Source organism: Chiloscyllium plagiosum, unplaced genomic scaffold, assembly GCF_037043375.1.
Source record: "Chiloscyllium plagiosum isolate Xiang-an unplaced genomic scaffold, Cpla_swu_hap1 HiC_scaffold_31, whole genome shotgun sequence".
NCBI classification, from domain to species: domain Eukaryota; kingdom Metazoa; phylum Chordata; class Chondrichthyes; order Orectolobiformes; family Hemiscylliidae; genus Chiloscyllium; species Chiloscyllium plagiosum.
The window spans coordinates 18,983,995-19,000,552 of record NW_028270169.1 but is presented as its reverse complement, the minus strand read 5'-3'; the positions used below and the strand labels follow the sequence as shown (position 1 = coordinate 19,000,552).

General features: G+C 40.4%; 1 protein-coding gene across 8 annotated transcripts in view; it reads right to left on the bottom strand.

The window, feature by feature from the left end:
* Nucleotides 1-16,558, bottom strand: part of synrg (synergin, gamma) — a 110,714-nt gene that overhangs the window by 87,357 nt on the left and 6,799 nt on the right. For all 8 annotated transcript variants that reach the window (XR_015752328.1, XR_015752329.1, XM_043718368.2 and 5 more), the window contains exons 2-5: nt 8,388-8,518; nt 7,337-7,467; nt 6,539-6,644; nt 3,083-3,194 (exon numbers count right to left, since the gene is read on the bottom strand). Coding sequence is in view for 6 of the 8 variants with exons in the window: in XM_043718368.2 (XP_043574303.2) it covers nt 3,083-3,194; nt 6,539-6,644; nt 7,337-7,467; nt 8,388-8,518 (480 nt within the window). In the remaining 2 variants the exon portion in view is untranslated. The remainder of the gene's footprint in view (nt 1-3,082; nt 3,195-6,538; nt 6,645-7,336; nt 7,468-8,387; nt 8,519-16,558) is intronic.

Below are 16,558 nucleotides of genomic sequence, written 5' to 3'. Positions count from 1 at the left end.
TCTTCTAAATCCTAGAAATAAAACCTCACTTTTGTTCATATGTAAGAGAATTGATATCATATTTACTCATGTAAAAGTCAAGTTTTTGAGACCAAAGGTTTAGCCAAAAACGTAACATTAATGAATGATATCTTCATGTGGTTGAAATCCAGTCTCTCCCATCATCTTGGTCCTTAATCATTGACATTATTTCATCAGCTAATCATAGAGTTGCCAGGTTAGAGTGTAACAAACACACACCCAAAACTAGTGCAAAGGGAACCAAAAAGTATTTTTATTATTCTGTGCAAACACGAAAAGCTGAACAGTTGCTTTCCAAAGATCAGGTTTGCATTAGGGCAAGTATGACTTTTGCAGCAAGCAGATACGTAGAACCAAGTTAGATTTTTTTGGCCAAACATTGGTGGTTGACTTTTACACAAGTTTGACTGTTACTTGAGAATATGCAGTAATCGTGTGAAACCAATCAGAAGGTTAGTAAGTTAAAGTAGGAAGGCCAGCACAAACATTGCCAACGTAGACAGCCACTTAATGAAAATGCAATATCGCACAAGAAACAATTCCAGTGACAGGAAACAAAGCTTCATCAATTGTTGGGCTCAACAAATAAAGATAATTCACACTTGGGACTGAAGAAGAGAACAACATAGTGCCAGCAACTGCAATCCCATAAATCTATTTAATTTCCACAAAATCAACTGTCACCTTGTAATAAAAAAAATTCTAAAGTCATATTGTTTTAAATCACATCAGTTTTCATTTACTGGGCTTATGCTTAGGAAACTAGTTCTTGAATCTGATGCAATACACAAGGGCAGGAAAGTCTCCAATGATTGAAATAACATGGAAGCTCTGAATACTGGATAAGTGTTAACAAGCTTGGTTTGCAACTAGCAAATTAGTTGCATAGTGAGAGAAGCAGCAATAAAAGAAGAGGGATGAGTATTAGACATTGTGAAGAGATCAAACTGTTACCTGAGATCATTGTTCCTGGAACTGGCACCCAGCTTTTAATTTGGGTAAATTTCTCAAATATATTTACAATGAATGTAAAAACCATTAATTCCCCTCCTGCCAACTGATATTTATAAGAGCCAGTTAAACAACTGGATATATACATGCTGCACTAGAACAAAATTAGTGTACATTAGCAACATGACAATGCTGACTAGCTATTCAGAATCATCCCTAGCAAAAATCTACACAGTAGGCAAATTTTGAACAGAGCATCATTTAAAATAATAGTGTTGGTCTGTAAATAGAGCATGATTTGGATGCAGATTACTGCAATAAAAATATAAAATAACATCTTAGCAGCAATAGTTTAGGAGAAAAATTACAAAGTCAAGAGAACATTGTGTTGTTATCTAAGAATTTTCTTTCAACTAACTGATTAAAGCTTCTCTCCAGCTAGTCTGTTTCTCATTTTATTGAAGTGTTAGAATAACCAACACTAACTGTACTAAGTCAGAAATGATCTCCAAATATGGCAGCAGTTTTTCATTGTAATTCCTCGTCCCCAGAGTCTTACAAAACGCAGCCAAGATTTGCAGGGAAGCAAAAGAGTTTGTGTAAACTTGTTAGTATTCTTAACACATGAGAAAGCACAAATCATATTCCCTCGTGTCTTATTAACGAACTCGGAGCCATGCTGTTAGATGCAGTCTGGCTGATAGAACAGATTAGTTGCAACCACAACATGATAAAATAGTGAGTTAGATTTCCACATTTATTACTAACTGTATAACTGCAATCTTACATTACAAATATACAATTAAATTCAGGAATACAACCAATGTAGTAACACTGTATATTTATACATGATATTGAGGACAGGACGTTATAGTCATTTCAAAAGCACAAAACATCTTGGCAATGAGGATAGATGCCTTAGGCAAAGCGATTTAAACAAATAAGACAATTGCCCTAACTCATAAGGATACAGCACCAGGAACAAGAGAGGCTAGTTTTAGAGTATTTGAAATCTGTATTAATAGGCAAGTCTGCATTCAGAATTTTAAAATTATAAGCTACATCAGAAATGCTGGGATATAGATCCATGGTTTACATTTCAAGCCAAAATTTTTGATCCTGCTTGGTAGTGTCACATTCAATGATTCAGCGATTACTTCATGCCCCACATATATCCAGGAAGAGGAAAACAGATTGTATTTCTTTATCTATCCATGATTGTTGAGCCCAACGTTTGGACTCCCATCACTGCCCACTTGAAGATAGCTATCTCAGTATGTAGTGGAGACCAAGCTTTGGACCTTCATATTTTAGTAGCTTAGTAATACGTCAATCATTGAATTTATAAACTAGGCCATTGAAACCACCGCAGGAGAGGGTGGAGATTGGGATGGTTGGGGGTGAGGTGTAAACAGAGGCTTTGATACTGTAGTTTAAAGTCAGGAAGCCAAATACTCCCAGCAGTAGGTTGCACAGAGAGAAAGGCCTTTGCAGTGGGTACTGTTGCAAAGTTATGGGGTCACAAAAACTGAACTCAATATTTTCAAACATGTTCCAAGTACACTGGGGAGGTCAAAATGAAGTTATTTTGTCCATGGCATACTTAAAATACCAACTTATTGCTTAAAGGGCTTTAGTTAATCAATAACCATTTTTTTTCTGACCTTAAAAGATTGTAATTTAGAGAGAACTTCCAGTGCATCCTCAGTTGCTTTGCCAAGTCATTAGCTGATAAATATCTCCTACTTGTTACCTAAACTTTAAGCCCCACACCTCTCCTGTTCAATATTGTGCATCTGATGGAATATTGGAAGCATAAAATTTCCATTCAATCCAATCAAGGAGATGCAGTAAAATGTGGTCTGCAAAAACATCCTACTCATTACTACAGGCTGATTTGCAGCAGAAAATTATTCCTGCACCAGTTGAATATGCCCGGGCAATGGGGAACGGAAAGAATGAAAGATTGTTTTATTTAAAGTCAGTAAAGCTCTTTCCACAAGTTAACGCACAGAAAAGAGCATCTGTCAGATTAGATTCTAGAAATATGTAACCATACGAGTCATTTACTATTAGAGGAAGCTTTATTCCCTTATGTTAATATGGTTACCTGATTTATTAGGAAGTGAAGTAGGGCCTGGATGCAACTTTGCATCCCTTGTGAATCCAGCAAGATTTCCTTTAATGGCTTCCAAGGCATCATCCCGGTTCTTTTCCCCAAGCTGAAAGCAGAATGAAATAGAAATCGATGGATGTGTTATAAATAATAAATAAAATGATGATATTAAATCTAGAAATAGTATTTCTAAAAAAAAAGAAAAGCACTCTTTTCTTCTATTTTGATTAGAATGCAAAAACAAAATTAGGAAGAACTTCATATTTTTAACACTTGAAAATTCTAGTTTCTTTCTGCAATGTTCTAAATAATGATTTAAGATACTTAATATTTCTCATCAGGGAGAGGGTGAAACAACAGACAATAGAAAAAAAAACTGAGGAAACCATGCCAGAGTCTAAGGAAACTGTAGAGATCTGATTACAGATCAACCTTTCCCATCGTGATAATGAGGTGGGGAGGAGAATTACTTATATTGTTCTCTCTTACTTGAAACTGAAAAAAAAACTGCCTAATTTCAGCCATAGAGCAGTAATAAATAGAAATTCCCCTCAGAGTCAGGAAGATTTCATATAGCTATTCTCTCAACTATCAGCAGTTGATTTTATGGCTGCCCATCAAGTAATAAATGTAGAAAGCACAGCATGACATAGAAAGTCAAAAAGCAATGAAATATACCCAGAATTATACAAAACAAAAATAAAATCACTTCGCCTATCAAGTTTGATCCCTTAAAAACGATGTACAATTTCTATTATGACCGATTTCTTGACAGATAAATTACATCACAGTTACCTTTAAAAGCTCTCATTCCTCATTAGGAAGAAAAACTTCAGGCTATTCATCTAATCTAATCCACTATTCAACTTGGCTTTCGACAAGGTTCCCCATGGGAGACTGATTAACAAGGTTAGATCTCATGGAATACAGGGGGAACTAGCCATTTTGATACTGAACTGGCTCAAAAGTAGAAGGGAGAGCGGTGGTGGAGGGTTGCTTTTCAGACTGGCGGCCTGTGACCAGTGGCGTGCCACAAGGATCGGTGCTGGGTCCATTACTTTTTGTCATTTACATAAATGATTTGGATGCGAGCTAAGAGGTACAGTTAGTAAGTTTGCAGATGACACCAAAATTGGAGGTGTAGTGGACAGCAAAGAGGGTTACCTCAGATTACAACAGGATCTTGACCAGATGGGCCAATGGGCTGAGAAGTGACAGATGAAGTTTAATTCAGATAAATGCAAGGTGCTGCATTTTGGGAAAGCAAATCTTAGCAGGACTTATACATTTAATGGTAAGGTCCTAGGGAGTGTTGCTGAACAAAGAGACCTTGGAGTGCAGGTTCATAGCTCCTTGAAAGTGGAGTCGCAGGTAGATCGGATAGTGAAGAAGGTGTTTGGTATGCTTTCCTTTATTGCTCAGAGTATTGAATGTAGAGTTGGGAGGTCATGTTGCGGCTGTACAGGACATTGGTTAGGCCACTGTTGGAATATTGCGTGCAATTCTGGTCTCCTTCCTATGGGAAAGATGTTGTGAAACTTGAAAGGGTCCAGAAAAAATTTACAAGGTTGTTGCCAGGGTTGGAGGATTTGAGCTCTAGGGAGAGGCTGAACAGGTTGGGGCTGTTTTCCCTGGAGCATCAGAGACTGAGGGGTGACCTTATAGAGGTTTACAAAATTATGAGGGGCATGGATACGGTAAAGAGGCAAAGTCTTTTCCCTGGGGTCGGGGAGTCTAGAACTAGAGGGCATTGGTTTTGGGTGAAAGGGGAAAGATATAAAAGAGACGTAAGGGGCAGCTTCTTCACGCAGAGGATGGTACGTGTATGGAATGAGCTGCCAGAGGAAGGGGTGGAGCTGGGTACAATTGCAACATTTAAGAGGCATTTGGATGGGTATATGAATAGGAAGGGTTTGGAGGGATATGGGTTGGGTGCTGGCAGGTGGGACTAGATTGGGTTGGGATATCTGGTCAGCATGGACGGGTTGGACCGAAGGGTCTGTTTTCATGCTGTACATCTCTATGACTCTACATTCTATACTTATCTATGATTCAATAAACACAATCCCACTTTTTGTACCAATTATATAATCTGTCTATCCTCATAACCATCAACTCCATTCTTGAATAGGTAGCATCCAAACAATTTTTTTAAAAAGTTGGTCGACGGAATTAATCTGGAATTAAAGAGACCAATGATGATCTTGAAACTATGGCGGAAAAACCTCTGGTTCACTAGTTTACTTTAGGGAAGCTAACTGCTATCCTTACCCAGCCTGACCTATGTTGATTCCAACATCTGCAGTCCTCAGAGTCAAAAAGTGTGGTGCTGGAAAAGGGCAGCTTGTCAGTCAGTATTCGAGGATGAGGAGAGTCGACGTTTTGAGCATAAGCTCTTCACACATTCCTGATGAAGAGCTCATGCTCGAAACGTCGACCCTCCTGTCCCTCTGATGCTGCCTGATCCGCTGTGCTTTTCCAGCACCACTCTTTTTGACTACGTTGACTCCAGACTCAAAGCATTGTGGTTGATACTTAAAAGGGGCATTTAACCCAACAAGCGATGAGCTATAAGTGACCTAACCAGCAATGCCCAGGTCTGTGAATGAACTTTTAAAAAATTTGGAAAAACTTCAAAGTATGCTTTGTTATACTCTAATACCCTGTTTGCTCAGATCCTAGATTCTTTATAGAGGGTATCACGCTGTTTCAGCTTTCTAATAGCTGTAAGTTCCAGTTCAATTAAAGTCTATGGGCTAGTGGAAGTGTAACAAACAGCTGATAGTGAAGCCTAGACTATAATTTATGAATGACTACATTTTTCTTGAAGCTGTTAATTTGGGTGTGCTCACCCAAATGACTAACTTGTGTGTAAATTTCAACAAGGGGTAACAGTAGGCTACATACTCATGGTTAGCATCACTGCCAAGCTCCATCCTGTGTCCAAAGTATATTCACACACATATTTCCAACAGGAGTTCATTAGAATTAAGAACCTTATCCTATATTTAATTTGCTAACTTTCTGGCTAATTGTATGAACTCTATTTTCATCAACCCTGCTGTCACCCCTTAGAGTTCAGTTAAGTCAGGACAATCTGCATAGAAAACCTAGCACCTTCCTGAGCTCTATGCACTGATCAAACTGGCTAAGTTATCAGGACACATCTTTTTAAATGTTTGAAAATGCTAATCTGTTTTTCTTCGTGGTAGTCAAATCTGGTTCTAAGTTCTCTTTATTCTAATCATTCTTGTCTCAACTGAACGCAATCCAACAAGACCTCTTCTGAAAGAAATTTGCATCAAATTACACAGAACATCTGTGTAAATAAAAATTGCATATTTTAATCTGTTGTAATTTATGATTAGATTAAGACTGAAGGATTTTTTTTTGGTAGATAAATTGAACCATCTGGAATAAAAGCACATGTATAACGTTGCTGAGAAATACCTTCGGCTTTACACTGCTCAGAAGACGCAACTTTTGTTTCTGTTCTTCAAACTGTCGTCGCTTTCGCTCCTCTTCCATCATCCTTTGCTGTTGTTCAAATCGTTTCCTAAAGGAACATAAGTGACAAATTACTAAATATCAGTGGATAATTGCTGTGATTGTGCAAACATTTCTGGACTAACCTATTTCTCAATCTTCACTTTATTATAAAATTGTCTAATGCAAACTTTTAAATTATACCAACTGGGTTACCTTGCATTGGAATAAGTTATCAAAATGTCAATCAGTTCAACACGAATATTTCAACCAAAGATCAAGAATTTCTCACCATTTTATTATCCTCAAGTACTGTCTACATTTGGGCAGTACAAACAGCCATGAGCACAAGTAGAAATTCTCCTGATACACTCCAACTAATAGTATTTGAGCATACACAGGGGTGTGCAGAGAGAGACAAATAATCACTGTCAGTGAAAGAAAAGTGTAACCATTTATATACTGCAATAAACAAGTGACTCAATAATCCATTTTAAGGGCTCTGCTGCTGCATTTTGCGTTTGGACTTGCTGCATTTCAGAAAAAGAAGTTAGAAAATCTCAAAGTAAGAACGTCTAAGTTTGAAACCAGCTAACCCGTTGATCAATATCTTCAATAACAATTCATCATTGTTCAATGAAGTACCAGATCCACTCCTGAAGCTAACTAAAACTATAGCTTCATTTTTGAACATGTTTTAAAAAAAAGACAATAAGTTATATCACAACTCCAAATTAATTCAGAAGCAGAAAACCATCTTACTGCTGCTCTTCAGCAAACTGCTTTTGCATATCTGGTGTGTATTGTGGAGGAGAAGGACGCATCCCCATGTAATGATGCTGCGGCATAAATGATATTCCAGCTGGCGGCATTGGTCCCATTGCCATTCCACTCTAGAGGGAATAAAATATTTAAATAGTATTCCTGAATGAGAACAGAAAGAAAATAGGTCATTCAATCCAACTTGCTTGCCTTGTCATTTCGATACAGGTGCAGAACCTACTAATCTCTCTTGTACCCTCTATTTCTTGTTCAATAATACTGCATAATATGTCTAGTGATACAAACATCACCATGGCAGCTCAATAATTCCTTGAGCAAGTTGTTAATAATTAAGCAAACATTGTACAACAAATGGGAAATCAATTGACATCCAAGTGTACCCTTTAAATAAACATTCTATTGCAACTCTATTAACAAGACCTATATTCATTTTGATAATGCATTTAAATTACACCAGTCAATAAATAAGTGCAAGTACTCTATCCTAGGGCTAACTCTGAACAGTGTTACACACAGCAGGGGGTAGATCTGTTGCATCAACAAATCTACAGCCACAAAATGTCACTTTGACCTTGCCCAGTTTGAGTGGGTGAGGGGGCACAGTAAAAGGAAAAACAGACATTAGTAAAAGTGTATTTATTGGATTTTCCTCTTCTACAACTTTGGACCCGGCAGGTGAGGAGGTTTGGAAACATGATTAGCATTGTCTGCGCCCCAACAAATTCCTCCAAGCAATTCACACTTTGGAGATTGAGCAGGTGAATTCCATACAACTCTTTACATTATTCAATTAATGTTTGAGATTGACTCTCTGATATTCCCCGGAAAAGTCCCAGATGCAAGCACCTCTCCACATTTGCTCAGCCAAGATTGAAAACGCCATCCAAAAGGAAACTGTACCTTGTATCCCACCTTTCCAACAAATTTGACCTTGTACCTTAATGCAACCAAAAATGATAGATTCAAAATATTACATTTGAATAAAAAAGAACATATTCCTGCATGGGTCAAATAGTCATTACTGAATTACCTGCATGGGTATTGCGCCCGGAGGCATCTGTGAACCAAAATTCATTCCCATCATGCCTTGTATGTTGGGCTGCATCACAGGTACCATAGGGAATCCCTGTGATTGCTGCTGCTGTTGCATTGACATCATTCCTACGCAGAGACACAGAGTGAAATAAAAATCTTCACTTAAACTCTCAAAGACAGCTTTATGAAAACAAAAACCAAAAGAATAACACAGCAATTAGTGGAACATCATCAGAAACACTCTAGTACTTAATACAGCTGTCTAACTACACCACATAATGCAAAATGTTAGGAAAAACGTTCTTTAGCTTTTGAGTCTGTAATATACTGTGGTATACCACAAACTACACAGTCATTCATGACATACAAATTGAGATGTCACAGTCACACAATATTATTACAGTTTTAACCCTCACAAAAACTTAGATCTCAGAATGTTTAAAATACCAACTAGTTTTTCCAAGAGTGGACAGTATTTAATGGTTTAGTATGCAACCGATGAATATCCTCAACACAATTAATTTAATTAAATTATTTATAGTCAGCAGTTAAATACACAATACCAAAGGCCGAGGAATGAGCATAAAACATTGTTTGTAATAATTAGAGCCTATGTGAATAAAATTAATCAACAAATTCTTCTATTCTCTTACTTCCACTCCTGAATGTGACAATGTATGTTAAGATAAAGCTTGACAGCGTTTGACCATTCAAGGGTGAGCCTTGATAATGTGTGTTAATGTGCAAACGGACATTGTAATGCATTACTTTAATCATTGTAGCTCACTCAACCAGATTATGTTCTCATTCAACACCTATTCTTCCCTGGAAGAATTATACTGGAGAGCAAGCAAAAACAGGAACACCTGAAAATGTTTTCTCCATCATGGTGATAGTTGCCCTGGTAGTCTGCCCCCTTCCATTACATTCTCTATGTTTTGATTTCCTTGATAAGGGAACACACATTGCCTGTTTGTATGTGAGAATGCATCTGCAACCAGTGAAAATCACAGGGTATGGGAGTGTCTTAGAGAAACTGATCGCAATATTCTGATTTACCTGCCAAGATCCACTGAGATTTTAGAGAATATTTTATTTGCTATGATGAGCTTTGACCATATGATTCATGCCCACATTAATTCTACTACAGAAGAAATAGTTGCTTTTCAGATTCCCATTTGCTGACTAGGGCAACCTAGCGTCACCGTATGCTACTTTTTCAAAATAGGCCCATCTCCAATGACAATATTTTTCCATCACTAGCTTATAGCAGACATATTCCTGGATGCGGGTTTGCTCGCTGAGCTGGAAGGTTCATTTTCAGACATCTGAAAACAAACCTTCCAGCTCAGCGAGCAAACCTACATCAAGAACCTCAACCTGAGCTATAAATAGAGTCATAGAGATGTACAGCATGGAAACAGACCCTTTGGTCCAACCTGTCCATCCCGACGAGATATCCAAACCCAATCCAGTCCCACCTGCCAGCACACGGCCCATATCCCTCCAAACCCTTTCTATTCATATACCCATCCAAATGCCTTTTAAATGTTGCAATTGTACCAGCCTCCAACACATCCTCTGGCAGCTCATTCCATACACGCACCACCCTCTGCGTGAAAAAGTCTCTTTTATATCTTTCCCCTCTCACCCTAAACCGATGCCCTCTCGTTCTGGACTCCCCCGACCCCAGGGAAAAGACTTTGTGTTTTTATCCAAACAAGGCCTCTCATGATTTTGTAAACCTCTATAAGGTCACCCCTCAGCCTCTGATGCTCCAGGGAAAACAGCCCCAGCCTGTTTAGCCTATCCCTGTAGCTCAAATCCTCCAACCCTGACAACATCCTTGTAAATCTTTTCTGAACCCTTTCAAGTTTCACAACATCTTTCCCATAGGAAGGAGACCAGAATTTATCTGAATTAAACTCCATCTGTCTCTTCTCAGCCTATTGGCCCATCTGATCAAGATCCTGTTGTAATCTGAGGTAACCCTCTTCGCTGTCCACTACACCTCCAATTTTGGTGTCATCTGCAAACTTACTAACTGTACCTCTTAAGCTCACATCCAAACCATTTATGTGAATGACAAAAAGTAGAGGAACCAGCATCGATCCTTGTGGCACTCCACTGGTCACACCTCCACCACCACCTCTTCTACCTTTGAGCCAGTTCTGTATCTAAATGGCTAGTTCTCCCTGTATTCCGTGAGATCTAACCTTGCTAACCAGTCTCCCACAGGGAACCTTGTTGAACGCCTTACCGAAATCCATATAAATCACATCTACCGTCTGCCTTCAATCCTCTTTGTTACTTCTTCAAAAAACTCAAATCAAGTTTGTGAGACATGATTTCCCATGCACAAACCCATATTGACTATCCTTAATCAGTCCTTGCCTTTCCAAATACATGTACATCCTGGTCCCTCAGGATTCCCTCCAACAACCTGCCCACCAGCAACGTCGGACTCACTGGCCTATAGTTCCCTGGCTTGTCCTTCCACCCTTCATAAACAGTGGCACCATGTTAGCCAACCTTCAGTCTTCCAGCACCTCACCTGTGACTTTCGATGATACAAATATCTCAGCAACAGGCCCAGAAGTCACTTCTCTAGCTTCCCACAGAGTTCCAGGGTACACCTGATCAGGTCCTGGGGATTTATCCACTTTTATTTGTTTCAAGACATCCAGCACTTCCTCCTCTGCAATATGGACATTTTGCAAGATGTCACCATCTATTTCCCTACAGGCTATATCTTCCATATCCTTTTCCACAGTAAATACCGATGCAAAATACTCATTTAGTAACTCCCCCATTTTCTGTGGCTCCACACAAATGCCTCCTTGCTGATCTTTGAGGGGCCCTATTCTCTCCCTAGTTACCCTTTTGTCCTTTATGCATTTGTAAAATACCTTTGGATTCTCCTTAACTCTATGTGCCAAAGCTATCTCATGTCCCCTTTTTGCCCTCCTGATTTCCCTCTTAAGTATACACCTACTGCCTTTATACTCTAAGGATTCACTCGGTCTATCCTGTCTATATCTGACAGATACTTCCTTCTTTTTCTTAACCAAACCCTCAATTTCTTTAGTCATCCAGCATTCCCTATACTTACCAGCCTTTCCGTTCACCCTAACTGGGAATATACTGTCTCTGAACTCTCGTTCTCTCATTCCTGAAAGCTTCCCATTTTTCAGCCGTCCCTTTACCTGCGAACATCTGCCCCCAATCAGCTTTTGAAAGTTCTTGTCTAATACCATCAAAATTGGCCTTTCTCAAATTTAGAACTTCAACTTTTAAATCTGGTCTATCCTCTTCCATCACTATTTTAAATCTAATAGAAATATGGTCGCTGGCCCCAAAGTGCTCCCCCACGTCAGTCACATGCCCTGCCTTAATTCCCAAGAGTAGGTCATGTTTTGCACCCTCTCTAGTAGGTACATCCACAAACTGAATCAGACAATTGTCTTGTACACACTTAACAAATTCCTCTCCATCTAAACCCCTAACACTATGGCAGTCCCAGTCGATGTCTGGAAAGTTAAAACCCCCTCCCATAACCACCCTATTATTCTTACAGATAGCTGAGATCTCCTTACAAGTTTGTTTCTCAATTTCCCTCCGACTATCAGGTGGTCTATAATACAATCCCGAGAAGGTGAACATCCCTTTCTTATTTCTCAGTTCTACCCAAATAACTTCCCTGGATGTATTTCTGGGAATATCCTCCCTCAGCACAGCTGTAATGCTATCCCTTATCAAAAACGCCACTCCCCCTCCTCTCTTGCCTCCCTTTCTATCCTCCCTGTAGCATTTGTATCCTGGAGCATTAAGCTACCAGTCCTACCCATTCCTCAACCATGCTTCTGTAATTGCTATGATATCCCAGTCCCATGTTCCTAAACATGTCCTGAGCTCATCTGCCTTCCCTGTTAGGCCCCTAGCATTGAAATAAATGCAGTTTAATTAGGCAAAAACAATGAGGTAAAAACAATGACTGCAGATGCTGGAAACCAGATTCTTGATTAGAGTGGTGCTGGAAAAGCACAGCAGTTCAGGCAGCATCTGATGAGCAGGAAAATCGACGTTTCGGGCAAAAGCCCTTCATCAGGAATAGAGGCAGAGCGCCTGCAGGGTGCAGAGATAAAGGAGAGGAGAGTGGGGGTGGGGAGAAAGTAGCATAGAGTACAATAGGTGAATAGGAGTGGGGATGAAGGTGATAGGTCAGAGAGGAGGGTGGAGTGGATAGGTGGAAAGGAAGATAAGCAGGTAGGACAAGTCATGGGGACAGTGCTGAGCTGGAAGTTTGGAACTGGGGTGAGGGTGGGGGAAGGGGAAATGAGAAAACTGGTGAAATCCACATTGATGCCATGGAGTTGAAGTTTTCTGAGGTAGAAGGTGAGACGTTCTTCCTCCAGGCATCTGGTGGTGAGGGAGCGGCGGTGAAGGAGGCCCAGGACCTCCATGTCCTCAGCTAAATGGGTGGGGAAGTTGAAATGTTGAGCCACAGGGCGGTGTGGTTGATTGGTGCGGGTGTCCCAGAGATGTTCCCTAAAGCGCTCTGCTAGGAGGCAACCAGTCTCCCCAGTGTAGAGGAGACCGCATCAGGAGCAACAGATACAATAAATGATATTGGTGGATGTGCAGGGAAAACTTTGATGGATGTGGAAGGCTCCTTTGGGGCCTTGGATGGCGGTGAGCGAGGAGGTTTGGACACAAGTTTTGCAATTCCTGCGGTGGCAGGGGAAGGTGCCAGGACGGGAGGGTGGGTTGTGTGTGTGTGTGTGTGGGGGGGGGGGGGGGGGGGGGGGGGGAGTGGACCTGACCAGGTATTTACGTGGGGAATGGTCTTTGCAGAAGGCGGAAAGGGGTGCGGAGGGAAATCTATCCCTGGTGGTGGTGGGGTCCGTTTGGAGGTGGTGGAAATGTCGGATGATTTGGTTTATGTGAAGGTTGGTAGGGTGGAAGGTAGCACCGGGGGGGGGGGTTCCCACCCCTAATCACTCTATGCTACTTTCTCCCCACCCCCCCCCCTCTCATTTATCTCTCCACCCTGCAGGCACTCTGCCTCTATTCCTGATGAAGGGCTTTTGCCCGAAACATCGATTTTCCTGCTCCTCAGATGCTGCCTGAACTGCTATGCTTTTCCAGCATCACTCTAATCTAGTTTAATTTATTCGTCCCACCTGGTCCCTGCCTGTCCTGACTGTGACTCTCTTCTGTTCTCAACAGTACTAGTCTCAGATTGATCTCTTTCCTCACTATTTCCCCCACCCCACCCTCTTGCCCCTTTGAGAACATTCTGCACCCTCTCAGACATCCTTGCCACCAGAGAAGCAACACACCATTCTGCTTTTTTGCTGCTGGCCACAGAAACGTCTGTCTGTACCTCAGACTAGAGAATCCCCTAACACAACTGATCTCTTGGAACCTGACGTATTGCATCAGAGCCAGTATCAATACCAGAAACTTGGCTGTTCGTGCTACGTTTCCCTGAGAATCCATCACCCTCTACATTTTCCAAAACAGCATACTTGTTTGAAATGGGTATAGCCGCAGAAGTCTCCTGCACTAGCTGCCTACCTCTCTTACTTTTCCTGGAGTTAACCCATCTATGTGGCTGTATCTGAGGCTTCCCCTCTTTCTATAACTGCCATCCATCACATACTGTTGCTGTTGCAAATTCCTCATTGCTTCTAACTGTCTCTCCAACCGATCCCTTCGATCTGATAAGATTCACAGCCAACAGCATTTATTGCAGATATAATCCGCAGTAACCCTTAAACTCTCTTCAAACCCTATCTGAGAAGAAGCACATATCACACCCTTCTAAAGGCCATTTTTGCTCCTTCACAATCTACAGACCCAGAAAATAACACCATCTTATTCCTCTACAAAACACTGCCCCAGATTAACTTAATAGTTATGGTTTTTTTTTTAAGTTTAATCAAAAGACATATCTCAAAAAAAATATAATGAAGAAAGAACCCACTCTACTCATTACTGGAGACTTTCTGTAGGCCATTTAAAACAATTACTTATCTGATTCTGTGCTGTGAACTTCACCCAAAGAGGTTCCTCCAAGATTAGTTGTGAATTTCACTGTTTGTTAATTTTCCCAGACGCACTCAGATGTCCAGCGATACGTGAATTCAAACAGCAAAGGCAGTAACTGCACAGGTTCACGGCTGTGTCAGTTTCTTTCTCTCTCTTTCTCCTGCACTGACCTCACCACGTGCTTCCTTTGTCTGTTTGTCTCCCTTTTAAAACTGCTGTTGTTTTGACATTTTTTTTTCAATCCTCCCTGAAGTTCACCATTCAGAACTGGACACTGTACTCCAAAATTTCCTTTGTATTTTGCAAACTTTTGTTTGTATTATGAATTGAACCATACAGTTTAAAACTTATTTTTAAACTGGTGTCTTGTACAAGTTCAACATAACCCCTTTGTGTCCTCTATGCATCCAAACATCCTGGATACTGAAAGCTTTAGTAACCACTCTTTCAACATCTCCTGCAAACTTCAATGAGACATGCACCCTTTTTAGAGTTGCACCTTTAATCTTGCATTGGTAAGCAATACACAGTGGAACAAAGTGAAACACATTAGATTTTACTGCAATTAATTTCATCTGCTACTTATCTGCCACCATTCATCAAATCCCTACAGTGTAGCCCAACAAATATACACCGATTCTCCAAAGAGTAACCCACCCAGACCCACTTCCCTACCGTAATACTTGATATTTACCCCTGACTAATGCACCTAACGTACACATCCTTGAACATTATGGGCAATTTAGATTGGCTAATTCACCTGACCTGCACATATTTGGACTGTGGGAGGAAACCAGAGCACCCGGAGGAAACCCACACAGACAGAGGGAGAATATGTAAACTCCACACAGACAGTCGCCTGAGGCTGGAATTGAACCAGGGTCCTGGTGCTGTGATGCAGCAGGGCTGACCACTGAGCCACCATGCTGCCCTTTGAAGTTCTACACCATCCTATTCGTAGTCCGCAATGCCTCTAACTTTTCTATCATCCACAAACTTTGAAATTGTGCCCTGCACCAAGACTTAAGTTATTATAACATATAAGGGAAACAAAAAGGTTCCAACACTGTCCCCAGGCAATTATAAACCTTCCTCCAAGCCAAAACACACCCACTGACCATTACACACACTTTCCTGCCATTCAGCAAATTTCATATTCATGTTGTTATTGTCCTTTTTACGCTGAACGATAACTTTATTCAAATGTTTGTTGTGTGCCATTTTATTTAATTATTTTTGGAACTCCATGTTAACACATCAGCATTGTTACCTCAAGAAACCCTTGCAAATTAGCAAAATATAACTTCCCTTATATGGAATCCATGCTGGCTTTCCTTATTCAGCCAGTATTTTTCGATGAGACAATAATCTTGTTTGATTTATTGTTTGACAAGTGTCGCTATTACTGAAGTTAAATCGGTCTGTAGTTGCTCAGTTTATGTTTACATCAAGTTTTGAACAAGGGCGTAACAATTCTCCAGTCCTCTGACACCTCCAAAGTCTATGGGAAACTGGAAAACTATAGCCCTGCCGCTGCAATTTCCACATGCACTTCCCTTTGGTATTGTTGGATGCACATCTAGTCTTAACCTTATCAAGTACAGACAATATCTCCTTCTTATCAGGTGATATTACCTGGTGCAGTACCCAGCTTTTGTCCAATGGATTTGTTTTTGTCTAGCATTCATAGAAGTAGATAAATCATTTGTTCTCTGACACAGATGCGTGCAAACACTTAACCCCAGAGGTGGAATAGTTTCTCTAACACGACAGAGGCTGGGTAAAGAACACACCCATTCCACAAAATCAGTTTCCTTCACCTACTAACCTAAATGTCTTGTATTTTTAGAAGTTGTTTAAAGACTGAGTGCATTGAAGACTTTCCATCGATTATAATTTGCATGGGCCTAGAATTTAATTGAGTAGGTGGTATCTGTCAAAATGCAGGTTAGAATGTCAATAAGCATTATTTTTGCAGGTACCTGTTTTTGAAAGTATTTTTATGCCACGTTCACAGTAGCATTCAAAATACAAAATGTATGATTTCATTCAATATTCCTTGCCATTCATCCCTGCTCCTCCCCTCGTGCCTACCAGTACCTCAAATATTGG